General features: G+C 36.4%; 2 protein-coding genes across 4 annotated transcripts; both read left to right on the top strand.

Moving 5' to 3' along the window:
• The first annotated feature begins 2,618 nt into the window (after positions 1-2,618).
• Positions 2,619-9,485, top strand: LOC107799232 (uncharacterized). 2 transcript variants are annotated; one of them, XM_016622320.2, is made up of 7 exons: positions 2,619-3,147; positions 4,382-4,851; positions 6,034-6,148; positions 6,793-7,467; positions 8,076-8,153; positions 8,513-8,626; positions 8,726-9,485. In XM_016622320.2, the coding sequence occupies exons 1-7, from the start codon at positions 2,773-2,775 to the stop codon at positions 8,978-8,980; spliced, it is 2,082 nt and encodes a 693-aa protein (XP_016477806.1). In that variant the 5' UTR covers positions 2,619-2,772; the 3' UTR covers positions 8,981-9,485. The 2 variants fall into 2 exon arrangements, with proteins under 2 accessions (XP_016477806.1, XP_075094348.1); XM_075238247.1 differs by having other exon boundaries at positions 2,637-3,147; positions 4,370-4,851.
• Positions 9,486-11,756: 2,271 nt separating this feature from the next.
• On the top strand, positions 11,757-20,743 carry LOC107799229 (uncharacterized). 2 transcript variants are annotated; one of them, XM_075238246.1, is made up of 13 exons: positions 11,757-12,235; positions 13,244-13,428; positions 13,505-13,608; positions 14,351-14,431; positions 15,713-15,816; positions 15,931-16,017; positions 17,002-17,204; positions 17,512-17,713; positions 17,790-17,840; positions 17,911-18,009; positions 18,099-18,158; positions 18,412-18,533; positions 19,111-20,743. In XM_075238246.1, exons 1-13 carry the CDS (start codon positions 11,921-11,923, stop codon positions 20,315-20,317), a joined length of 2,820 nt encoding a protein of 939 aa, XP_075094347.1. In that variant the 5' UTR covers positions 11,757-11,920; the 3' UTR covers positions 20,318-20,743. The 2 variants fall into 2 exon arrangements, with proteins under 2 accessions (XP_075094347.1, XP_075094346.1); XM_075238245.1 differs by having other exon boundaries at positions 18,409-18,533.
• Positions 20,744-26,782: the final 6,039 nt, after the last annotated feature.

The following is a 26,782-nucleotide window of genomic DNA, read 5'->3' as shown; positions in this document are numbered from 1 at the left end:
CATTTTTTCTAAATTTGGAAAGTATGAGTTGTTTTATTTAAAATTGGGTGTAACCTCACAACAAAATTGAATTGTAGTTGACGTTGAAATATTAATAGAGAGGCGCTGTCCGGTCCGGATGACAAAAAACCTTAGAATTGATGAGAGAGAAGCCTAGAGTTAGTAGAAGAAATGGCTTAATGGTTTTGGAATAAATGACTCGAACCGGCTAGAAATTTTTTCAAAGAGAAACTATATAAGTAGTAAGTTTCAGAATTCAAAGCAGATGACTTATGCGCTCGAAATTTATGAGATGTCTTTGACGACATGTCTGGATAATACTTCATTTAACTTGATGCGACTTATTCATCCCGTTGAATGATTTATATCATCGATCACTTTCTTTTTTCTTATTTGTCAAGGAAAAACCTTTTCTTTTGACAACTTGTTTGGATGGTTGTTGTATTGTATTGCTATCCCAAAATAATATTTGTTTTGATTGTTTCATTAAAATTGATTGTATTGTATTGTTAAATCCATTATTCCGGAACAATGAAAAGTCTTACTTTTTTAAACAACCGATTCGGTGTGGTAGGAATATTTACTTTTTTTTTCAATTATGCCCTAACTTATTACTCCATAATTCTATTTTACTCTTTACCTTTTTTTTAAACTCCAAATCTCCAACCTATAAACCTACTTTGTTTTCGGCCCTTTTTTTTTCGGAACTTCTACCGCTTCCAACTCCAACGTCAAAGGTGTTTTGCCTTCTTTTGTTTCGTTTTTTCTCCTAGTTTGCTTTTAACTCCAATTTTAATTATCTTTCTTCCTTTGTTTTGCCTATTCCCTCGTCCCTTTCTTTATCATAGTTCTTTATTTTTTTTCTAATGATAGTTAACTCCATTTTAAATTTTATTTTTATTATTATTATGATCGAGTTAGGAATGGAGTGTACTTATTATTATTTTTAATATTATTAACTTGTTCTACTAATTTTGTTAGAATTTGTATGAATTTAATTTCTTGATCTATTTATAAGACATATTTTGTGATAAATTATTAGAAAGAGATTTTCTTAAATTATTTTTATTCATAATTCTTGATAATTTTTAATATTTAAATAATTATTTTAGTAAACTTATCAGCTACAGTACAGTATGATACAGTCAAACGAAACAATAAAATATTATTTAACAACAATAAATAATACAGTTTATCCGAACGTGTATTCATAAAACGATACAATACAATACAATACATTATAAAGCGATGAGTAACAATAATCCAAACAGAATGTTAAAAAAGATTACAGCCCGTATCACTTGGCCAAACAGGGGGCAAGTGCACATATATTCATTCTCAGGGATGTTATTGTCATGAAATTTAAACTAAAAATCTTAAATTCAAGACATTTTTGTCTTGAAAAACTGAAATTGATGATGCAATGGCTAATTCCTAAATAGCAGCCCTTTAGAGTGATTACCTTGTGTCATTTCTACGCCTAATAACCCATCTTATACGTCTTTGTACACTTTTATACAACTCTATACATAATGTACCTCTTAATATAAAAGTGTATAATATTGTATAAAATTGCGTAAGCGTCTCTGACAAACTTCTTGTACGATTTTCATTTGCAATTCTTATCCAAAACTAGTCCAAATCTCTATCAAATGACTTCAAACTTGGTATATAACCTCCTTAGACTATTTCTAGTATGTCTAAACAATATCCTCTCCAAAATTCTCACAAAATCATATTCAAAATTTAACAAGATTAGCATTGAAGAAGATGATATTTTAGGTTTTTCGCGTCTGTTTTTTATTTGTTGTAGCTAGGATAGGTATATATAAGCTTGAGGAAGAAGGAGAATGGAAACTCACAAATATTTCGCGCCTGAAGACGAAGATGTGAAGATAAAAAAAAACAAAAATCTTTTTTTAGATTTGGGCTTATTGACATTGGGCTACACATTTGCAAACTTGTAACTAAGCTAAAAAAACGGCAACATCAGCTTATGGCGTGATTTATTATGTAATTTTCTCTTCTTTTTATTGTTAAATAGCTTAATAGTATTAAAGAAATTTTTAGTCAATTGAATCAATTCTACTCTATTAATTTAAGGGAAAAGGCAAAAAAATAACCCCCATCAACTATTAAAAAAATAGAAACCTTAATTTGAATTTCGTACTCAATAATTGGTTTATATTTTTCCCTCAACTATGGGAATTAGAACTGAACTAGCTCATATTTGTTGTCCGTTTGACTTTAGTCTCATATGAACTATGAAGTCTACAATTATGTTTTAGGATTTTAATAATAATTTTAAAAATAAAAAGCTATCGAAAAACCACACCCAAATACTCGCAAAAATGGAATTAAATTGTTCTATAATATCCCACGACTTAATTTTAAGCAACACTTCACCATTCAGGGAGAAGAAAATTCCAAGAGGGGTTGAGTTGACAGAAAACCTGGGGACTAAATTTAAGGAATAGTTAGTATTCACATATTTGATTGGTAGAAAATTATAATATAATTAATTTTAAAATTAATTATTTTAAAATTAAAATATTTTTTTATCCTATAAAAAAATAAAATAACTAATTTAAAATAATTAATCATGTCATAACTTACATGCTAAGTGGTGTATCTGTACTTGTCTAAAACCCCAGGAACCTCCGGTGCTATTACCCCCGATATTTTTCTCTTTTTCTCTCTCCTTATTTTAAAATTATATTCAAACACTGAACCACTATTACTGCCTGTTTGGATTAATCAATCGTTGCCATAATGTCGACGGAGGCTCCATATTCCGCCGCCGCCGCCCAGCATCGCCGCGTTCAATTCAGGCAACCAATCTCCGACGTAAAACGGCACCGTTCAATCTTCGAACTACCGCCGAACTTCTTTGATTCCTGCCGCCTCCTCGAATCTCCATCAGCGTCGCCACTCTACGTAGTCGAACCACTCGAAAGTCTCTCAGTCAAAACCCTAGACGACGTATCCATTGATGACGAATCCAAAAAGGATGCGCAGAACACGGAGAGTTCGAGTAATAATAGGAATAACGCGAAACAGAGGTGGTCCTGCAATACTTGTAAAGCGGTGTTTGAGTCTCTCCATGACCAGCGCTCTCACTTCAAATCCGATATTCATCGACTAAACGTACTAATTTTCTTTCGTCTCTCTTTTATTGAAATTATGTTTTTTGATAAATTTTATATATTATCATGCTGGATTGAAATGGGCCTGTATAGAGCGGAATGGATATATAGGACTATTTGAGCTGATCTCAACTGATATGGAACTGAGGCATAGTTGATTGATATTTTAATCTGTCTTCATAGGATAACGCTAATTAGGTGTGAGGTTTTTTTGTAAGGTGAAGTGTGAGGATTTTGTAATTGACAAACGTAAAATAAGAAGTTTAATTGATTGCTTTTTCCGTGCCTTATTCTTGAAGTTGAGCATTGATGTGAATTAGCACCTTTCGAGCTATGGGACTGATACATATATGATTTTTATCTTTATACTCGATTTCGAATTTTTTTTTTTTTGGTTAGGCACAACTTATTGCTAGTAGTTGATACTTAATCTTTTCCTTTTATCCTCAAATTAATTTTTATATTCTTTTCTGATTACCAAAGACAGTAGTAAGTGATATACAAAGAGGGAACTTTTAGAGATGTACTCTCAAAAACTAAATGCTTACCCTCAAGAAAGCACAATATAATGACCTTGTAACAAACTCTTTTTACGGTATTTTGGTTTAGTTAATTGAGTATCCCTTTGGAACTAGCAACTTTTAGACAATATCCCAATATTTGTACTTTTTAGCTTTTGAAATGAGATAATCTAGGCTTATGATGTATCACTAGTAGAATTTAGGAGCTGGGGTTATGGGAATTGGTTTCAATATGTTCAGCAAAAGAATACCTTTATTTTATGAAGTAAGTCGAAAGAATGTTTTATCTATTAATACTTCATCTAATACAATAAGGTGAACGTTGCATGACTTTGATATCTGAAATCACCTCTAGAAAACAGCTTCAGATTCTTCGATATGATCTTGCTTATAAAGGTTTACAAAATAAAATCATTCGTTCCACATGACCAGAGTGGCAATTGAAACAGATGGCTGTGCTAGAACTTTACAACCAAAGGTTATTCATCATTGCACTAGAAGCATTTCAAATTAGCTTGTGTTTCTGAAATTGTCACTTGGTTAATCTGCCTCTAAAGCTTCCAATCTGCATCCTCTCCCTCTTCTCCAGTGCTACAAAAAGGAAAATATCATTTCCAGCTTTTTGTCAATATCTTTGTTCCTGAAGGTGCTGATACCATTAAAGTGGTTGTTCATATTTTCGTTATAGTAATTTCTTGTCAGTACTGATATCAGATAAAGCTAAGCATTGCTGGGAGAGACACTATAAAGGAGGAAGACTTTGATGAGATGAAATCTGATTCCCTATGTAAGGATTATGATTTATCAAGTATTTCTGGATCAGATGATGAAGATGATGACAAAGAATCTGGTCGGTCAAATGATCTGCAGCGAAGAATAATTGGAGATATTAAGAATAAAATATTTTTAAAATTGCATGACGGGGAGATCCTTTCAATGTGGAAGACTTTACTCCTGAATGAGTCAGAGAACATTTTGTTTGAGAACAAGAAGACGCTTGCTGCAGATGATATCAGGAATAAGATTCATCTGACAGAAAGTGAAGTGACTGAGAAGTTGAAATATCTGATACATGAACCAAGGGATAATACCCGTTTGAGGATCATGTTGCTTGCAAGAGGTGGGCATTTTGCAGGCTGTGTTTTTGATGGTACTGCAGTTGTGGCACATAAGACATTCCACAGGTTAGAGTTTTTGTTGTATTAAAAAGTGGCATGCTTCTTTTGTACAATTATCTTCGTGCCAAAACAACTAGTTCGAAGAATATCTTTTAGAAGATATTGAAATGAAATATCTTTTACAAGATATTGAAATGAACTTTTCTTTTTGTTGCAATGAACTTTGTCCCTAGTCCCTACTACGCTAATCAAGTTTTTCTTATATCTTGTGAGAATCTGTTGATAATTTACTCTGAATAGTAGATGAGAAAATTTTAAATCGTTTTCTGGTATAGTTTCTGTTTAACCATTTGATCCCTGCATAGTGCATCAATAACGAATCCACGCTCTGCAGTTATTGGACGCCTAGTTCTGTTGACTACTTTACAAAAAAATGTGTATCCTCTAGATTCCGAGGGTAAAGAAATAATCAAATATTGTCTGCAATTTAAAAATCTTTTGGAGCAAAAAAATTAAATAAACAAAACATGTTTGTATAACCATGCGCCAAATACGAGCTTCACGAAGTTGCTTAAATTTACTGGTAGAAAGACAAATTACAAACCATAACTTCTAGCATCCTCCACAATGAGAATGAATGTAACTAAATGGGATATGAGTGTTGTATCTGTCTATCCTTGCCCTAGTCCTTTAGTCAAAAAGTATCAGATTGTGGATAGAACTTCCTTATTATTTTTTCTTTCAAGAAGGTCATGGTTCATGTCTATTTTCTCCTCCCCGCATGTACTTACTGTTATTTCTTAATTATTAATAAATCTTTAGCATATCCTAGTTAAACTTTTGATTTTTTTATTAAAAAGATTTCTACAGCATTCTATCCACAGCAGCAGACTGAGTCAGTTCCCTTGTTTGGTTCTCTATATAGTTTGTCACTTTGCTTGCATGTGGCAAATCTCTCTGTCTTACAGCAAGGAGTCCTATTTTAAAGTCCTCTTTGCTTTCCTTTAGAATTTCGAGATTTAAGATTTGTTGACTCTTGTAACTAGTGTCCATTCTCTTGGCTGCATTCCTAACTTGTCTTGTTACGCATTTCAGTGCTGCTGTCATCGTTTTCTACCTTGGCTTTAAGAGTCAGGTTCTTTTGTTTTTCTTTTTCCATGCTCCCTTGTTCTTGATCTGGAGCTTACATATTCCTGCATCCCTTCTGAGAGAATGTGGCTAACTTATACTACTTTACCTTTCTTTTAGGTATGTTATACGAGCTAAGGCTGGAAAGAAACAGTCATCAAAAGATGCAAGTGGCAAGATTGCGCACTCTGCTGGAGCATCAATTCGTCGGCATAATGAACTTGCTCTTAAAAAGGTAAAGGGATTGATGTTTACATAAGAGAGATTCTGTTGCAGTATGATATGTGCCTTATTCAGTGTGACTTGCCAAATTACGCTTATTTCTTAATAGTAACAAAAGCACCCCCTTCCAAGCAGGTGCCAACATCTTTTCTTGCCTTTTTCAATGCTAATCATGATATTTATTCGTTTTTTCCTCCTTTTCTCTTTTCTTCTGGTGGCAATGGGTTGAGCTTTTCAAATAACACTCTCGATTAAATTGGCCCTTGCCCCTTATGTATTTTCCATGCTATGATTTCTGCTTTCTATGCATTTTTTTTTTTATTTTTAGTTTAGTTTTATGTTTCTGATTATTTCTACTGGGTATTTTCTTGAGTGATACTTCAAGCTTTCTTTTCTGACACATCGTCTCATGAGAAGAAGTTCATATTGGTTTCCTTTAAAGCGGGGGCTTTTAGAGGGCTCGAGTGCTTCTGCCTTATTGATTTTACTACTTGAAGTGGCTCTCTCTCTGATTTGAAAAAGAAACAAAAGGAGGGGGATTATTTGGCTGTCATATTGAACATAGAGCAGAGGCACTATGGAGTAGGAAAGCTGATTTTTTTTTTAACTGGGCTAACATCATATTTTGTGATGATAATTTTGCTGTTTGATAACCAGGAAATCCAAGATTTGCTCACTTCATGGAAGCCTTACTTTGCTGTTTCGTCCTGTATCTTCATATGTGCTCCCTCTGACAACCGCCAACTGTTTTTTGACGGAGATCGACCATATTTTGTCTGTCAGCCTAATGTTATTAGAAATATTCCTTTGACTGTCCGAAGACCTACCTACAAGGAAGCTCGACGAATATATGGCTTGTTGACTCAAGTATCCTTTGAAGTAAATGAGCGAATTGCACCTGATTGTGAAGATGCGTCACTATTAAGTGCAAGTGGTCCGAGCAGCAAGTCTAACGAGTCCATGGAGGTTTTGAAGGAAAATTTGGAGACTAGGGAAATTACCAAAGCATGTTCTAGTGTTACACCATCTCGCGATGCCATCATATCAAGTGACAGTGATAGTGATAATGACACAATTGGTACGTCCACTCCTTTACATGAAGCAGCAAAGTGCGGGGACTCTGAAAAGGTTTTGGAACTTCTAGAACAGGGTATGGATCCTTGCCTCAAAGACGAGAGAGGGAGAACTCCGTATGTGCTTGCAACTGAAAAAGAAGTGAGAAACACATTTAGGCGCTTCATGGCATCAAACGTTGACAAATGGGATTGGCATGCTGCTAAGGTGCCTAGCGCATTGACTAAAGAAATGGAGGAAACACAAGCTGCTAAACAGGTAACTTCTTCATTATTTTAGGGGGTGACAAATGGCCGGTGTAATTTTCTGCCCCGGTTCCTATATTTAAGGATGTTAACATAATATTCTTGAAGAGGATCCTATATTTAGGACATAGGACTATATAGGAAATTGATTTAGACGTCGTCGTTATTACTTTTGTTGCTTCTGCAGACGCTCTATCTGATGTTTTCCGATCTCTGAGTCAGGATTGGGGGATTTGAATTAGAAAGTTCAAGCGATTATTATCTCTTTCAGAAATGTTTGTGAAGATTGTAAGACTGTTTCTCTCATTTAGGAAGTGTAAAACAGTGTCATTAGGCGTGTATCAAAAACGGATTAATACACTTTATTTGAACGCTCTATAATATTGGTCACTTTCTCTTCTTAATATGTCAAGGAAGTCAGAAAATGTGATGAGCTTCTCCATCATTTAAAAAGTATTGTATGAGGCACATTGCAAATATAGATGAATTGAAGTGTACTTGATTGTTCCTAATGACACTGTTTTGCAAATAATCTGTTTTTGAATAAGCCAATCAGTGAAAATATGTTTTATGCTGCATTGTGGCTATCTAATATGTACAATTGTATTTCTCTCTCCCCAGGCAGAGAAAGATGCTAAGAAGAAAGCTAGGGCAAAGGAGTTGAAGAAATTGCGGAAAGCAAAGCAAAAAAAGGCTCAGGTGATGTATAATTTATTTTCCTAGTAGTTTATGAATCCGAACAATTTTCCGCATCCTGTCTTAGTGCTATCTTGCAAAAATAATTGTTGGTTCATCTTCTTGCTTTAGTCGGATTGCATGGCATGAATTAAGAAGCAAAGTTCTAGAGTTGTTTTTTTCGGTTGTCAAGAAATTCTCTTCAACGTTCATCAAATGTGTCTTTTCCTTCTTTTTTGTTCTCACTCTGATGAGGAAAAAAAAGAGTAACGGTAAGCAGCCTAGAAGTCTCTCATTTGCCTCTTAAGCACCCACACACGGGCTAATTTGTTTATTCCTATTATCTCTCTCTATCTTGCAGCATTCTGACAATAGTTTTGCAGGCTGAGGCTGCTCAAGTCCAAACTGCTCCATCTGAATCTGGGAGAGGAATGCTTGCTGCTTCAGCTCTTAAAGGACATTCTCATTCTAGTCTTTCAGCAAAAATATCAAAAGAGGTCATAGAACATATTTCTGCCGTATTCTTGTTATGCGCTTATAACTGCTCGAATGGGAATTGGTCTCTGATATGTTTTCTTTATTGTTTTGCCAATCAGGAGGAAGTAAGGAGAGCTCAAGATGCTGAAAGGGAAAAAAGAGCAGCTGCAGCTGAGAGAAGATTAGCTGCTGCGGCAGCCCTCAAAGCTCAAGGCACCGGCTCAGTTTCTGCTCCAAGTGGCTCGGCAACTGACATTCTATGTTCTTGCTGTAACGGGTCATTGGCTGGCAAGGTTCCCTTTCACAGATATAATTACAAGTATTGCAGCACCGCATGCATGCACGTGCACAAAGAGATCCTTGAGGATGGATAAGGGAAATTTCTATGTTGAACTTCATAATTCGAGTTCCATCTATACCCTCCACTTTGCTTTCTAACCATATTACAGAGTGCAGGGGCCGGGGATGAGAGGATGGTCTTCTATTATGATCCTTCAGAAGAAACACACAGCAATCACCTCAGAGATAACAACTGCGACATCCCTGCTCTTATTATTACTATTATTTTCGGGATAGGTAGGGGTGGAGGTCCCTGATAGGAATGAGAAATGAAGGATTTTGTGAGGATTTTACACCTATAGAATGTAGAGGAGCTCTCATCACTGGGGTCACCACTCAATCTATCCCGATCACTTCAAGTACAAAATGTTTTTCGCAATATTACCAATTTTGTTTATTTGGTTTGTGTATGAATGATCCACGTCTTCCTTTTAGCGTTTCACTCCAATAGACATTAATTAGTGTACGTGTAAACGAGAACGATACTTCTATTGACTCTGCAATGAACTCTTTATAAATTGAGTTCTACTCTTTGCAACATGCAAGATCTGTGGTCTCAATGAAATACCGTGCTCGAGGATCTTAAGGATAGTACTAAAATAGAATACACTGTTCTAAAGCTAATTTATTTATTTCATTGAAAATTTCTTCCCCTGGGGCAGGGGGGGGGGAGGATGGATTATCAGATGGAAAATAAGTTTTATTAACAGGCTAAGAGGTCGTTTGGTAGAGTGCATTAGAGAAAATAATGCATGCATTAGCTTTGTGTATTAGTAAAACTTTGTTTGGTACACTTTTTCAACCTATGTATAACTAATACAAGCATTAGTTATACATTCTATTTGGTATTATCCTATGTATAGCTAATGCATAGCAATACCAAGGCTATTAATGCATGCATTAGCATGGTTAAAGGCAAAATTATCCTTTAAGTCTCTTGAAGCTAAATAATATGGAAGACATTTTTGTAAACAAATAATTTTCTTAAAAATTATGCAATAGATTTTAATTTTTAATACATCACACCAAACAATGAATAAGAAATGATTCATTTCTGCATAGCTAATGCTTGCATTACTAACTCATGCATTACTAATTCATGCATTACTAATACACCTTATTCAACATTATTCTTATACACCCTACCAATCGACCCCAATGGTTTAGATGAAAATAACCCACCAATCACCATTCTTACTCAGTTTTGAGTATGCATTATCGACTGACATTCAAGGAGAATCTTTCCCAGTATAGACTTTAGAAGTGCCATTTCCTAGGAACACAAGCCACAGAGGCTCGATAAGAAAGTTTGGAAGTTAAGTGTCCAATCTATATCTATTTATATTTATCTACTATCTATCTATCTTTATTTTTATATTAAAAGCATATTCGCCTTATTTATTCTTTAAAATTTAATTTCACGTTAGACAAAATGGTCATTTAATATTTTCTAATTTAAGAATAAATATTTAATTAGTTTTCTTATATTTAGGAATAGATAATTAATTATTTTCCTAATATTTAAGATTTCTTTCCATTCCTTTTAGGTTTTGAAGTCCTTTTTTCTCTCATAGTTTAACATGTTTATGCATCCCTTTTTCTTATTAAATTTTAACCGATTACATGTAAACATTTCACCCACTTTCAATTTTTTTTATCTTTTATTTTATGAAATGGGTCCCCCCCCCCCTCTCCCCCCTCTTATTTTAGCATGAGATTATTTTTTAGCCAATGTAGCTATCTAAATAGAAGAGATATGCATATTATGTTATTTCCTTGCCATAAATAATTATTAATGGATTGTATCATTAAAATTTGAGCCGTGGTATTCCAAATAATATACAGCATGAACACGAAGACGCCATATTTGTAAACTTTAAATCACAACATTTGAATGCTCCTCTGCTTTCTTTTTCCAGTAGTAATTACTTTTTCCAGTTATTTTTGTGCTCCCAGTTTTTGTTTTGGTAAATAAAAAACTTTTATTACCATTGAAATTATATACAACTCACAGACAAAATAAAAACAAAATCTATGCACTGGACAGTAGCCCCAGTGCTATAGAGACAACAATCAACTTTCCTCGCTACCACACAACTGCTACTTAACTTGGATAAAACTTCAATTCCTATAGCTTCCTAGCTGATTTTTTTCGCGTCCCCGTTTTCAATATAGTTTAAAAAATTAATATATTCTTTTAATTAAACTATACTTACTTTTAAAAAGTCCCAATTAAATGAGAATTGATTATACAGACATAATAAAAATAAAATTCTAAATTCATGAGATCTGGTTGAAAGAATAAATTATAATGACAGTTCAAAATCAAATACACACTTTCAATTCTAATTTTAATCATTAGAATAAATTTTAAATTGAATTGTTAACTAATAATTGAGTATTTATGTTGGACAATTTCTTTTGTTGTAGAGTTAATTATACACAATCATATTAACTATTTTTAGGAATTTATACTTTTATTTTATAATTCAAAGATAAATTTTAAATAAATTTTTACTTTTTGAGATAGGGTACAAGCGCAGAATGCATACACTAACACTAGTTGATTAAATAAATTTCAAGGATTCACTATTTGTCTCAAAAAAGATTGACGCGATTCAAAGTATGAGTGTTAACTTATTGAATATTTTGCATGAATTTAAACATCGAGTCCTAAATACTTGTAAAATAAAACATGTCAAAACTCAAAAACCACATTTATAAATCACAAAGTTTTTACTCAAAACTTTAAGAAGTATTTTATGGTGTCATATAAAATGCTGCCAAAATAAGTACAACACCAAAAGTTTGGGGGCCTAAATAATAAATCAAACAAAAAGTCACTCAGCTTCCCCAGCAAGCTAGGCGATCAACGAAACCCGGTTCACTTAATTAGGGTTCTCAAAATCCCCGCCTTTTTTTCACAAGAACACTGACACTGTGTGATAGCTTCAGTTCACGAAATCAGTGAATGAATGGCGAAGGAAGACGATAATCCCACAACTCCACTGATTTCTAAACCGAACTCAAACCCTAATAAAGACCAGTCTCCGGTTCTCTCCGAATCATGTTCTTCCCTTCCCCGCAGCAATTGCAACAGCAATAACAACTGCAAAATTACCGATGCCAATGGCACTGATAATTCTCCGTTGCAGAGAAATCCGCAGAGCCCTGAAGATTTTGTACTATCGGTGGCTTCGAAAATTGCGTCTCAGCCTTTGCAGTACTCTGATCCTGACGTTTGGGGCGTCTTAACTGCCATCTCCGATAAGGCCCGCAAGCGTCTTCAGGTCTCTATTCTTCTTCAATACCTCCACATTTTTTCTTAGAGTTCTCTTTTTGGTCCTTTTCAGACATTTGTATGCCATGTAGAAAATGTTGAGGCTGATTTTTCTTTGAATTATTTGAACTCCATCACATAAAGTCTGATTATCTTTTTTCGTGCTACGCGATGAGGCTCACATTTGCGGAGTCTATGAAGTATGAAAAATTGAGTTTTCTGAAGGTAAGTTGTAGAGTGGACCAAAATGATAAATTCTCACTCCATGTTTAATTTGTTAGCTATTGAGTGTCTGTATTAACTGGTAGAGCTCATAATTTGGGACCTGATAGCTCTATTAATAATGGCTTCAGGCCTCAAGATGGTTTAATGCTCTACAAAAATAGGATGGCCACCAGAAATAAGCTGGTGCATACAAAATATTATATCTTGAAGGGTAGGACACGAACAAATTATTACATCCTAACTTTCAGAAGAGATATCTTTAAAGCCTAGACCCCAAAGCTGAAGATCTGGTACGGAGCATCATCATATAATGTCTGGATGTGACAAAATACTTGAGTATTCTCTTCATAAAAATACTTGAGTATCCAGCTACAAATCAAAGATAAAAATACTTGAGTATTCAAGCAGAAATGAAGTATGCAAGCTTAGTCTTGGATGGATCCTTGCAAACTTGCGTTAGATGAGGGTTTGGAAGTTGGAACTGTCACATAAAATATAGGTAGCTCGAGATGCATCAGAAGATGTACTGGAATTGAAAATTTCAATTTGATATGGAGATTTTGGCATTTGGTTTTCTTTACCACCACAGGTGGTAGAGTAAATATATGAGGATATACCTTCAATTTGTATATCCTCTTGCTGGGTTCTGCCCCCTTTCATCTGATTGATTGAGGTTTAGCAATCAATGAAGTGAGGGTTTACTAAACAAGAAAAGGCCAACTTGTCACTTTTATATTATGTAGCACATCATGCTTTATATTATTGAAGCATTTCTCGTGTCCTTATATAATAGGGAATGAACATGCTTCTTACATCTGAAGAACACTGCATTGGTCGGTTGGTAGATGATACCCGTTTCCAGATTTTGTCTCCAGCTGTTAGTGCTCAACATTGCAAGATCTACAGGAAAAAGGTCGTCAGCGAAGATGTGGAGGGCTCTGCCAACAGTTGCACTGCAGTCTTTCTGAAAGATTCAAGGTTGAACATCATTTGTGGAACTTTTGTGATGCAACTTGATACAGGAGTTTACTGACTTATTTTAGTTCCTCTACAGCACAAATGGGACGTATCTGAATTGGGAAAAGCTGAACAAAGGTAGCCCTGAAGTCAGACTACGTCATGGTGACATTATCTCAATTGCGTTTGCTCCACATCATGGTAGAGTATCTATTTTTATTAAGTTTCTACTTGCTTGCTTCATATGTGTATCATTCTCGACCGAAAGATGATTAACAATTTTAGTTTGATTGGTTTACATTGGTCTTCTCCTTATACATTTGTGTATTCAAATGCTTTTGGGATTACACTGGGTTTTTTGTTGTTGTTGCTGTATTCAAATGCTTGAAAGTTCTAAGTTTAATTTTAAACATTTATGCAAGACTTTGATGGATTGGAAAAAGGTCCATAGTCTTAAATATGCAGTCTTTACTAAGTCACAAAGGTAAAGTAACCACATGAAAACAACGCTATTGTTTTAGACACTAAAATTCAAACCCCCCCCCCCCCCCCAAAAAAAAAAAAAAAAAAAAAACCCTTCTTTCTCTCTTTGCCGTGGAAGGGTGTGTGTGTGTGGGTAAAGCTTAAATATCCTTCATTTAACATGCGTTGGTGCATATTTCAGCACTTGACTTTAGATGGAATGCTCTTTAGTTTTGCGTTCTCCCCTCCATCCCCACCACTCCGGGATATGAATGGACAAAAGAAAAAAAATTATCTGTTGTTATTTATTTAAGATAGAACCTGATTTTTTTATAAATAAAATTTTATTTTAACTTTAAAAATAGAAATTTCTCTGTGCTATGATTGGTTGCCGAAGTTTTATCTGTTTTTTATTGCATGATATTCTTTTACAAAACTGATGGGACTTAGCAAAATCTCTTTTTCCTTGTAATGTTTGCAGAACTTTCATTTGCCTTTGTGTTCCGAGAAGTTCTCATGTCTGTTTCTTCAGCTGATGCTGCTGTTCTAAAGAGAAAAGCAGGTAGATTTGCTCAATGATTGTTCGTTCATCAGTATCGTCATTTTGGAGCATTTCAACTAATATTGTGTTCTATAAGTATATGGCATTTCATCTACTCAATGATTTCTAGTTCATTGTTATCTGGTTTGTTACCTTGTTTTCATGGCTTTGGTCCTGAAGTGAACTTTTGAGAAGTGTTGTTCAAATCACACTTGATGCTCTTAAGCCCTGAAGCTAGGTATAGTGCAACCTATGCTTTACCTCGCTTAAGCAACACTTTAGTACAGGCAACAAAGCGCTGTGATGTATACCAAGGCGCCACATGAGCTCCCATTCGAGGAGAATGGAAGTTAAAAATAAACAAATCTGGTATTGGTATGTTATGACAATTGGTGAGGGAAGTTACGGATAAATGTGTTATGTGATTAGAAGTATGAAAATAGAAACTTAGCATAAGAAAACTAATCACTAAAGGCAAATGAGAAATTTATGATTGCATCTTTTTATCTGAAGAAGAAATCTATTCTTTTTTGGACTTGACTGACAGGATATTTACTTTATATACTTGATATTTCATTTAATTATGTTTTTTAAAATTCCTTTTTTCATATAGTGTTGTTTGTTATCGCAGTATTTTTAACTTGCACTGCATTTATGTTTAGTTTAAGTTTTTCTTTATCTGCACCTTCTGATCTGAAGTGCGTGCTTCAATAGTGCTTTGCGATTAAACCCTAGCATACCTTAGTTCATTTCTTCGCTCTTCTTTCGCTTTTGACAACACTGTTTTTGGACTCAATGTATGTTGATTTAGCTAAAGAATAAAGAATGTTTATGCACCTATTAGAAAACTGAAGGATGCCCACTTATCTCGGCTCGAACTTGTTTAATTTATTTGAAATATGATTCTGATTCTTGCCAACTACTTATCCCACAGTGTATTTGGAAACATGATCTCTTGACGTTCATTGAACCATCACAGTGGATGCAGTAATAAATGAGCAGCATTTTTTTGAATGTGCGAATTTTGCCAGTTTCTGATGCAACTTCTTCCTAAACTTTTTTAGCTGAATTTTAATGATCAATCATCACATTTAGTTGTTTTTTATTTAAGTATCAACGGGTTGATACCTATCATATCTGTTTTCCAACCTAATGACAGTTTTCATTTCTATATCAGGTAATTGTAATTTCAAATGACATGTTTAATGTTGTAACTTATATCTTTACTGTGTTTTGTTTTCTATTATTGATAAGCTGGGCAAAGGTAGCTTTACTAACTTGCTTTTGTCTTTTCTGGTTAAGAGGAGTTTGGTTCGGAAAGCAAAAGATTCAAGGGAATTGGAATTGGCACTTCTGAAGGTCCCATTTCTCTGGATGACTTCCGCAGCCTGCAGCGGTCAAACACGGTAGTTTTCTATTCTCATTTATCAAAGAAATTAGTTTTTCTTTTGCAGTCTTTCAAGGTTGTTTTATTACTCCTATACTGCCTTTTGGTGATTTCGGTTCTGGTACTGTTGTAGGAACTGCGGAAGCAACTGGAAAGTCATGTCGCAACTATTGATTCCTTGCGCAATGAAAATCGTGCTGCTGTGGACCGTCATGAGATGGTATGTTTACTCATACAATTTTGAGAATACACAACCATTTTGAAATGCTTAATTCCGAACTTATTTAGTTGTAATACTAAAAATTTCGAGGTAGATGGGTTAGAAAACTCAGTGTTTTGCCTGTGGTCGACATATCAACACTTTCAACTGTGTAAACACTTTTAATCGGAAAGCTTCTGAATTTTTCTTTTCTTTGCTAATGTCAATAGCATCATAAGATGTAAAACTAGATCTCTCCTAGCATGCAACTCATTTTAGAAACGAGTAGTGCAATATGCTAAAGAAAAGCTTTATACACCATGAAGAAAATAGTTGTTCGAGACAGAAGCGTCTAAGAAACATTTCAAGGTGTGAATTACTTTTTCTTTACTTTAAAATCTTTGGCTTTCATTTGCGGTTTCAAGTTTTTGCACCTTTGGAGTTGAGTAATATGTTTATTTCTTAGGTCTTGCACCTTTTGATTGAAATAACATTTGCTTTCCAAATCCTGTTATCTTTTATTAATTTTTCTTTGGTAGGGTAAAATGGCATGCACTAGTACGGTAGTACCAGAGATTAGAAGTAGGACCAGACAAAATACTGTCTTCTTCTGGTTCTGTCTGTTTTTGGAAGTACAGTGTACCTAAAGAAAGTTATATTCTCTGCTGCAAGCTATTCATTCTGGGGAGCAGTGAACTTTCCATAATATGAATAATATTTACCTTTCCAAAATCTGTCGGATTCCAGTACATCTAATTCTGATGATTAAAGATGCTAGGTATATTTTTGAAGAAAAGATGCTAGGCATGTGGAGGTAGGAGGGAGGATGTTATAATAAATCTTGACAGGGTCGTTTCTCTGTTGGTGTGAGTTAATGGAAATTGATCTGTCTTCCTTGATTGACTCCTGTTTCTTGTATGGTCATATTGTTTTTTCCCCCATTACTAGTTGGTTGACAGATCCTATCTCTCCACCTGTCTCAGTGAGATTTCCTTTGTCTTGCAGGAAATGAAAGAATTGAGGGAATCGGTTTCTAAACCATACCTGGAAGAACTCAAAGAATTACAGCAGTCATTGGAAGCCAAAGAAAAGGAGTTTGTTGAATCAAATAGAATATCTGCAGAGCAGAATCATGCTTTGGAAGGCCTTAATGAAAGACTTAGTGCATCTGAGCAATCCTGTGTTGAAGCCAATGAAATAATTAGCAGGTAATGGCTCTACTATGCCATTGATTTAATTAAGAGGAATCATGAATGGCATTGTATTGAATTAAGAGGAATCGTGAATGACGTTGTGCTTTCTTGTTTATCTTGTCCACTTCCTCGTTTCCTTATTAAATAAGCTCGAAAATCCCAAGTTCATTCTTGTTTACATCCTTGTCCTTGCATGGCTCATACTACTTTATATGCCAATTTCCCGGTTTTATTCTTTGGGAACACACTGTTTTCTGAATTAGCTTACGATTATTTTTAGGAAAGGTGAGTTAAAAATTTGAAGTGGTGTTTGCTTTTTCAGCCAGAAAGCATCAATTTTAGAACTAAAAGCTTTGCTTGATGAGGAGCGTGAACAGAGGAAAGAAGAACGTGAAAAGGCTGCTTTGGATGTAAAAACCTCTATACAGAGAGTGCAGGCAGAAGCCCAGGAGGAAATAAAACGGCTCTCAGAATCTGCTGTCAGACGAGAAAAAGAGCAGCAAGAAATTATTAATAAGCTTCAGGTAGAAATTAACCTCTACTATGCAGGAGAATTTGAAAACGTCCCATTGCTCTTTCTTATTTAACTCATGATGGCAGGAGTCAGAGAAGGAAAGATGTTCACTGGTGGAAACTTTGAGATCCAAGTTGGTAATATTATCTAACCTACCTTTTACTTATTGTAAGCCACCCCAGCTCCTAATTCATTAGCTTTTAACAGGAAGACACCAGGCAGAAATTGGTTATTTCTGACAACAAAGTTCGTCAGCTCGAAGCTCAAGTTCGTGAGGAGCAATTATCTTCTGCCTGTAGGAAAAAAGTAAACATCTGTTAACAATATATCAATTGCTTCCCCTTTCAGTTCCTTGCTTGAGAAGCTGACGTCTTGCATCTTCTAATTTTTCTTAGAGAATAGAGGAACTTGAGCATGAGAGGAAAATTTTGAGCAAAGAGCTTGAAAGTGAAAAGGTAGGATGACCATATGATTTCCTGGCATTAATTATTGAAATATGGATCTTGAGATATTCCCCTTTGTTTGCTACTCGATTGAGCCCCTTGGATGTGGAAAGGAAAGATAAGATTGTGCCTTGCTAGAAGTGGATCTGTATTTTTTCGTCAAACTATTACATGTATGATCAGGAAAGAATGTCAAATGTGAACTCTGATCTTTTTTTTCTTTTTCTTTTGTTCTTTCTATCAATTCTTTTGTTGTCGGTAGCAGGCAGCTCGGGAAGAGGCGTGGGCCAAGGTTTCTGCTCTTGAACTAGAGATCAGTGCTGCAATGCGGGATCTTGATTTTGAGAGGCGCAGACTGAAAGGTGCTAGAGAAAGAATAATGCTACGGTAAGAAGTAAACTGTACGACTGGTACTAATGTTAATTAGGTTTACCGGATTGAAGAAACGTGGGATATTTCTTATATTTATCTGTACTATTTGTGTTAAGAAAAGGGGAGCAACGATAAAGTTGTCTCTGTGTGACCTATAGGTCACGGGTTCAAGCCGTGGAATCAGCCACTAATGTTTGACATCAGGGTAGGCTGCCTACATCACACGCCCATGGGGTGCCGTCCTTCCTCGTACTCTATGTGGGATGCTTTGTGCACCGGGCTGCCCTTTTTTATTTATTTATATATTTATGTTAAGAACTCTTTTTAAGATCTTTTGTACCTAAAAGGAGATGATCTTTTGATTAAAGAAATAAGTCTACAAACAGAATTTTTTATACCATACAAGATATTACATGTATCATTCTACCGAGAGAGAATGTACATATGATTTATACAGTAATGTGTTAAGCTTTTATAATCCTCTTTATATGTTGTCAGAGACGCTAGTGTTTGCTTACTGCCTTTCATCTTCTGGCATTTGTCTCTTCACTTACCTTATAATGGTGGTTTATACTACATGGTTGCGATGCAGAGAAACACAACTCCGGGCTTTCTATTCTACTACTGAGGAGATCTCAGTTTTGTTTGCGAAGCAGCAGGAGCAATTAAAGGCAATGCAGAGGACATTAGAAGATGAGGAAAATTATGAGAATACCTCTGTGGATATTGACCTTAATGCATACAATGGGAATGTGAATGGATCCCTAGTAAGAAAGAAAGAAGTAGGAGATGGAAGTCACAATGTGACTAGAGCTGGCTGCAGTGCTGCCAACACAAGGCGCGTCAGGGAATTATTTGAGTTATCAAGTGATGAGGCAAGTGCCACAGAGAAGCATGATTGCACTAACAGAAGTGAAGAAGGGGGACAAGACACACAGGAGGTGGAATTTGCTGGTGCTGAAAGTGAGGTGAAGGGTGGATTTGGTTCTGAAGTCGATGGTGTTGGGACAGCACCCATTGAGGGAGATGCTGTGGGAACTGAGCTAGTCCCTGAAAGTGATACTGCTGGTGTAGCAGCCAATATGGAGGGTGACCTTGTTGGAACGGAACGCGTGCAAGAGACTGAGAGCTTGGGAATCAATGGTGAAAGGAATATTGATTTAAACAAGTTCTGTGCTTTAGCTGGGAACACAATGCAGCTGGATGATGGAACTCCAGGGAAAGAAGCTCAGGTGCAGAATCCTGCAATTTGTGATGAGAGTATGCCTCCTTCCCCAAAAAATAATCTCGCCGAGGATGATAATGTGATTGAAGATACTGAAGCTGAAGGAACCATCAGGACAGCTGATCTTTTGGCTTCAGAGGTAGCTGGGAGCTGGGCGTGCAGTACAGCTCCTTCTGTCCATGGTGAGAATGATACTCCTAAGAGTAAAGACAACGATGCATATCCTGCAGCTTTACAAGATTCAGGTGCTCCAGTGGGTGAGAGTCAATGCGCTACGTCTACTTCCAAAGCTTCTTCTAGATGGGATAATGATCGTAAGGCACTAAGCGAGATGATTGGAATTGTTGCTCCTGATTTGAAGGAGCAATTTAGTCGTGCAGTTGGTAGTGACTGTGATCAAGGAGGAAATGAAGGAGGCGCTTCTGATTCTGCTACAGAAAGTTGCACTGACGATGAGGATAACATAATGAATACTGAAGCAGCATCTGATGCAGAGACAGTTGACGGTGAGAAGGTGAATGAGGATGCGATGGATGAAGATGATGAACCCACCCAAGAAGATTCTGTTGGATAGCTGGCATACACGTGTATTGAACTGGGTGTTGTTTCTGGTTCTTCTAGGATAGGTTCGGGATTTAGAAGCGTAATATTACCATGGGTCAGGAAGCCACACACCAAGCTTCCCTAAACAGGAGGAAGGGGAGACTCATGCTCTGATATCAGATCTCAAACTTGTCATTTCAGACGGCTTGTATCATGTACAGAAGGTAGTCAGGTAGTGTATCTCTAAACTTTATGTAGTCACTTCAAAATGTCAGCGTGAAGTTTTTTATTTGTATATATTTAGATAACTTTCTAGAACTAGAAATCTTGGTTAGGCTAAGTCAATGTGCATTAGGTGTTGATTGTTTGCTTGGCACCTCTCAAGTAAATTCTCAAGAGTGTTGACCAGCTTATTCTTTTTTTAATAATTTTTTATTGTTAGGTTTTCCCCAAAGTACACAAGGACTTGGTGGTCATTTAATTTACAGTTTTGGTCGTAATTAAACTTCACCGCCGAGAATTTTAGTGTTTTTCCAGAAGAGTCAGAAAGATTGAGTGCCTGAATTGACCAACTTGTGTGTAAGCTAAACATGTGAAATGAAAGGGCATTACTTTAATGCGTACTGGGGTACTACTGCAAGTCCATGTGAAGAAACGATCAAAAGTGTATGAATAGGGAGATTTACCGCAAAAAGTAGCCTTATGAAATGGGTTGGAAATTTGGCAGACGAGTATATATGTATGAATATTCTCTTCCTTTTTGCTTTCTCTTAAGATGGTTAATGTCCTCTTCTAATTTACAACAATGCCCTTAGTGTGACAAGTTTTTAGAGAGTTAGAAGGGAAAATAATATTACTGGCGTGGTTCTTGGTAGCTAAATTACACGTAATAGAGGTCGGCGAAGCCTACTATACAAACGTAGAAACCCTGAGAAACTACGAAATGGTTCATATACTGAAGGAGATTAACTACTTATGTTGAATTTAAATAATGTAAAATAAATAAACAGTATGAACAAAGCAGAGAAACTGAATCGAAACCTAACATATATACTGTCGACTTGTCGCAACTTGTTAAATGCCATTTTAAATAAGCAAGTTAAATTTCGACTAAAACTTGGTCAGTATCAATTTTTCCATCGAGCTATTTGAATAAATTCAGCTTGATCTAACTCTGAGTCTTAAAATCCTTTAATAATCAATGAACGGATAAATTTGGCACCGATCATGTTGATTACTGTCTTCAAAATTCATATGATATTTTCATTTTTTTCTTGGGTCAACAGTCAAATTACGCATCTCAAGAATAAAATTACTAATAAAAGAGTTAGTAGTAGTGGTAGCAGCAGCAGCAACAGCTAAGTTCATACTGTTCAATTAAGGGACCATTTGATAAATTGTCCACATGAAGTTGGATAAACAGCAGTCTTCTTCTTCCCCCATAATCATGAACAAGACTCCAAGAGAAAGAGAAAAAAAGATAGGTTAATGATGGCAATGGAGAAGTAGATGAACCTCATTTTGGCTCCTTTCTTCTCACCACTTTTGACTCCCAACCCCTCATTCACATGCACTTGGAACTTGCTTCACGTGTAATATTCTTAACCCAATTTATATAGTCCAAAATTTACCACCCATTTCTTTGTTTTTTTCTCTCTCCATTATCGTAGATAATATATCATGTGATATCTAGCTAATTCTCCATCAAAAGGTTTCTAATTTTTTTGTTTCGCTATCCATTCTCATTTGAATATTTCTTTGGTGGCCATTTGATTGCAGTTGAGACCCTACAAAGAAATAAACAAAGACGAAAACTGTAACGATCCGGCCGGTCGTTTTGAGTATTACAGCTCCGTTCTCCCATTTACTACTCAATTTATGCTTACAGTTGTATGACTTGCTTGGGTAATTAGTTCGGGTCCGGAAGGATTTCAGAGTGAAATGAGACACTTAGTCTCATAATTGAAAACTTAAGTTGGAAAAGTTGATCGGATGTTGACTTATGTGTAAACAACCTCGCATTTGAATTCTCATGATTCCAATAGCTCCGTATGGTGATTTTGGACTTAGGAGCGTGTCCGAAAAATTATTTGGAGGTTCGTAGGGGAATTAGGCTTGAAATGGCGAAAGTTAATTTTTTTTGGAAGTTTGACCGGGGGGTTGACTTTGATATTGGGGTCGAAATCCGATTCTGAAAATTGAAATAGTTTTGTTATGTCATTTATGACTTGTGTGCAAGATTTGAAGTCATTCCGGATTGATTTGATGTGTTTCAGCACAAGAAATAAAATTTGGAAGTTCAAAGTTCATTAGGCTTGAATCCGGGTGCAATCTGTGTTTTTGATGTTGTTTGAGGCTTCGACTAAGTTCGTATGATATTTTAGGACTTGTTGGTGTATTTGGTTGAGGTCCCGGGGCCTTGGGTGAGTTTCGGATGGTTAACGGATCAAATTTGGACTTAAGGAAAATGCTGGAACTGCTGCCTCTGATGTGATCGCACCTACGAGGGTCTTGACCGCAGGTGCGATGCCGCAGGTGCGGCGGGGTTGACGCAGATGCGGGACTGGGGCTGGCCTGGGGTCTTCGCAGGTGCGGCAAATTTTGCGCAAAAGCGCGACCGCAGATGCGGTCCTAGCATCGCAGAAGTGATCTAGGCTGGCCAAGCCATTCTCGCAAAAGCGAGTTGTTTTCCGCAGAAGCGAGGGTCGCAGGTGCGATCTCTTGACCGCATCTGCGAAAGTGCTGGACAGAACCCTTTAAGTTCGGGGTTTCGCTATTTTTTACCATTTTCGGATTTTGGAGCTCGGCTTGGGCGATTTTGGAGAGGAATTTTTTCACACAACTTGGGGTAAATGTTCTTGACTCCCTTGTAATTATATTTCATAAATTAATCTTCATTTTTGGTGTAAGATTATCGAATCTTCAAGAGAAATCGAAGGAAATTTCTATAATTCCATAAAATGAATTTTCGAGTTTTGAACATCGATTTGAAGTCGGAATTGAGTGAAATTAGTATGGTTGAACTTGTAGTTGAATGGGTTGTCGGATTTTATGAGTTTCGTCGGATTCCGAGGCGTAGGCCCCACGGGCAATTTTTGGAGTGTAATTTTAGATTTTGTGGAAAAATATTTGTATTTTGATACGGAATTAATTCCTATAAATTTTGTGGACTGAATCAAATTAATTGTGGCTAAATTCGAGCCATTCGGAATTTGATACGCGCAAAATGGAATTTCTGGAGCATTGTTTAGCTTGCTCGACATTGGATTCGTCTTGTTCAAGGTAAGTAACTCTTCTAATCTTGGAGCTGAGGGTATGAACCCAGAATATATGTATTATGTGAATTGTTGGGAGGTGACACACATGCTAGGTGACGGGCGTGTGGGCATGTACCATGGAAATTGTGACATAATTATTTCCGTGAAATTTTGTAGTCAAATAATCTTGGCATTTTCTATGTAGTTTTATGTTCTAAAGAAATTGAGCTGAGAATCATATTAAAAATCATGTTGAGGCTATGTGCCAGTATTATTGGGACCCACAAAGATCATATTGCTATGAATTATTTGTTTAAAATTGAAAATTCATACTCAGTCATATTCATGTCATTACATATCATATCTCAATCTCTGTTGTTATTTATTGATACATCACATCATTATTTTTGGGCTATTTTCATGACATTGTGAGCCCATGAGAGAGAGACCGGAGAGATTGATGACTGAGTAAGGCCGAGGGCCCGATTGTGAGGATAATTATGGGATCGGGCTGCACGCCGCAGCAGGCCATGTTGGCTTTATATACTTTATTATAGCACGTGAGTTGTCCGTGCGGATACAGATATTGATACTATAATATGTGAGTTATCCATACAACACGTGAGTTGTCCGTGCAGATTATAGCGCTTGGGCTGAAGGAGCCCCTCCGGAGTCTGTACACACCCCCAGTGAGCGCAGGTATCTACTGAGTGCGAGTGCCGAGTAATTTGGGAGGACTGAGTGACTGTAAGGACTGAGTGACTAGGAGGACTGAGTGATGGGAAGGACTGAGTGAATTGATACTCTGAGAGTATGCATATGAGTTCATCTCTGAGATACATTGCATTGACATGCACACATGATATACATGCATATAGATGTATTTTTCCTCATGATGTACGATATTACATCATTTATGATTTCTCACACATGTTGGCAGATGGGCATAGTGATGTATTTGTTTTACACTGGTTATCTGGAAAGAAAAATGAAACATCTATTTATTATTGAAAGGATTTTTGGGAAAATTATTGTTTTCAAACTTATTCATATTTTTGGCAATTCCGGTAAATGATTTGGATTTCATTGATGTACTTGAAAGGCAGAACTATTTTCAGAAATCATGTTTTTGCTGAGCATTTGATTGTTGAGTTACTTCTGGTATTACTTGTTTAAGTTGTTATGAACTATTGTTGGTTATTGAAGTTGGGACCCGACCTTGGTACAAACTCGTCACTACTTTCAACCTAAGGTTAGGTTTATTACTTATTGAGTACATGGGGTCGGTTGTATTCATACTACACTTCTGCACCTTGCATACAGATATTAGATGTTGATGTTGCTATGTTCGTTGGGAGCTGGATCTGAAGATGTACCTGCATTCCGGTTGCTGTTGCCTCTTGTTCATGGTAGCCTTAGATTCATGAAACTCTGTTTATGTACTTTTCAAACAGATGATGTATTATTTCATACCAGCTTTGTATACTTTATTCTTAGAAGCTCATGATTTATACTACCAGTTCTTGGGAAAATGTATTAGTTTTATTTGTTTTCTTCTAATTAATTGCCTTATTAATTTCATTGGAATTTAATAGTTGGTAATTGGCTTACCTAGCGGGTTGGGTTAAGTGCCATGACGACAGGTGAGACTTTAGGTCGTGACAAGGTGGTATCAGAGCTCTAGGTTCATAGGTTCTACAAATCATGAGCAAGTGTCTAGTAGAGTCTAGCGAATCGGTATTTTGACGTCCATACTTATTTTCGAGAGGCTACAGGGCATTTAGGATATATAATTCCCATCTTTATTTTCTTATCGTGCGAAATTGATTCAGCTTGAGACATAACTCTTTGAATTCCTTCCACGTATTCGTATGCACACATGAGCGCTCGGTATCAGCTCTGCATCGCTGATTCGTGATTCTATGAACGAGGTTCGAGATGTGTATTATGTGTTTTAGTGATGGGCCAGTCTGGAGGACTTGAGGCCAGGTATAGACCGCAGCTTAGGCTCGGTAGCTTCAGTTGTAATATATATATTTGTAACGACCCGGCCGATCGCTTTGAGAATTATAACCCCATTCCCCTATTTACTACTCAATTTATGCCTTACAGTTATTTTATGACTTACCGGGTTAGTTGGTTCGGGTCTGGAAGGATTTTGGTGTGAAATGAGACACTTAGTCTCATAATTGAAAACTTAAGTTGGAAAAGTTAATCGGATATTGAATTATGTGTAAACAACCTCGGATTTGAATTCTGATGATTCCAATAGCTCCGTATGGTGATTTTGGACTTAGGAGCATGTCCGAAAAATTATTTGGAGGTCCGTAGATGAATTAGACTTGAAATGGCGGAAGTAAAATTTTTGGGAAGACGGGGGGCTTGACTTTTTGATATCGGGGTCGAAATCCGATTCTGAAAATTTGAATAGGTCCGTTATGTCATTTATGACTTGTTTGCAAAATTTGAGGTCAATCGGACGTGATTTGATAGGTTTTGGCGTCGTTTGTAGAAATTGGAAGTTTCAAAGTTCATTAGGCTTGAATCTATGTGTGATTCGTATTTTTAGTATTGTTTGATGTGATTTGAAGACTAGACTAAGTTCGTATGATGTTTTAGGACTTGTTGGTATATATGGTTGAGGCCTCGGGGGCCTCAGGTGAGTTTCAGATGGTTAACGGATCAAATTCGGACTTAGAAGAAATCTGGAAAATTTTTGTCTTCTGGTGTGATCGCACGTGCGAGAAATTAGCCGCACCTGCGATGCCGCAGATGCGGCTCATGTTGCGCAGAAGCGGCTCACGCAGGACGGGCGCAGGTGCGGGCAGGCGCACAGGTGAGATGGAATTTTCCGCACCTGCGAAGGCGCATATGCGGTCCAAGGCTCGCAGAAGCGGAGGCAACTGGGCTAAGTGACTTTCGCAGATGCGGTGTTTTCACCGCAGAAGCGAAAATATGGCCGCAGGTGCGAAAGCATTGGCCAGCGTACAAAACAGAAGGGTCCGAGAAATTGTCATTTTTGACATTTCCAAAAGCGGGTGAGGCGATTTTTGAGCGAGAAATCACGAAAAATCTTGAGGTAAGTCACTTGTGATCATTTTTACTCCATAATATTGAATTTTCATCGAATAATCTGACTAGATTACGTGTTTTTGAGGTGTAAATCGGGAATTTGGGCCTAGGGATTTGGAAATAAGATTTGATGATTTGGAGGTCGAGTTGAGGTCGGATTTTGGTAA

This window comes from Nicotiana tabacum, chromosome 19 (assembly GCF_000715075.1).
Source record: "Nicotiana tabacum cultivar K326 chromosome 19, ASM71507v2, whole genome shotgun sequence".
Taxonomy (NCBI): domain Eukaryota; kingdom Viridiplantae; phylum Streptophyta; class Magnoliopsida; order Solanales; family Solanaceae; genus Nicotiana; species Nicotiana tabacum.
The sequence above is the reverse complement of the archived record's forward strand: the minus strand, read 5'-3'. Positions and strand labels throughout refer to the sequence as shown.

Bases quoted from the DNA above. Each gene is read 5' to 3' on its own strand.
- LOC107799232 (XM_016622320.2), top strand. From the start codon at position 2,773: ATGTCGACGGAGGCTCCATATTCCGCCGCCGCCGCCCAGCATCGCCGC. The intron at 6,149-6,792 runs GTAAAGGGATTG...TTTGATAACCAG, and splicing joins ATGAACTTGCTCTTAAAAAG to GAAATCCAAGATTTGCTCAC. The intron at 8,627-8,725 runs GTCATAGAACAT...TTTGCCAATCAG, and splicing joins CAGCAAAAATATCAAAAGAG to GAGGAAGTAAGGAGAGCTCA.
- LOC107799229 (XM_075238245.1), top strand. From the start codon at position 11,921: ATGGCGAAGGAAGACGATAATCCCACAACTCCACTGATTTCTAAACCG. The intron at 12,236-13,243 runs GTCTCTATTCTT...CTTATATAATAG, and splicing joins AGGCCCGCAAGCGTCTTCAG to GGAATGAACATGCTTCTTAC. The intron at 13,609-14,350 runs GTAGAGTATCTA...TAATGTTTGCAG, and splicing joins TGCGTTTGCTCCACATCATG to AACTTTCATTTGCCTTTGTG.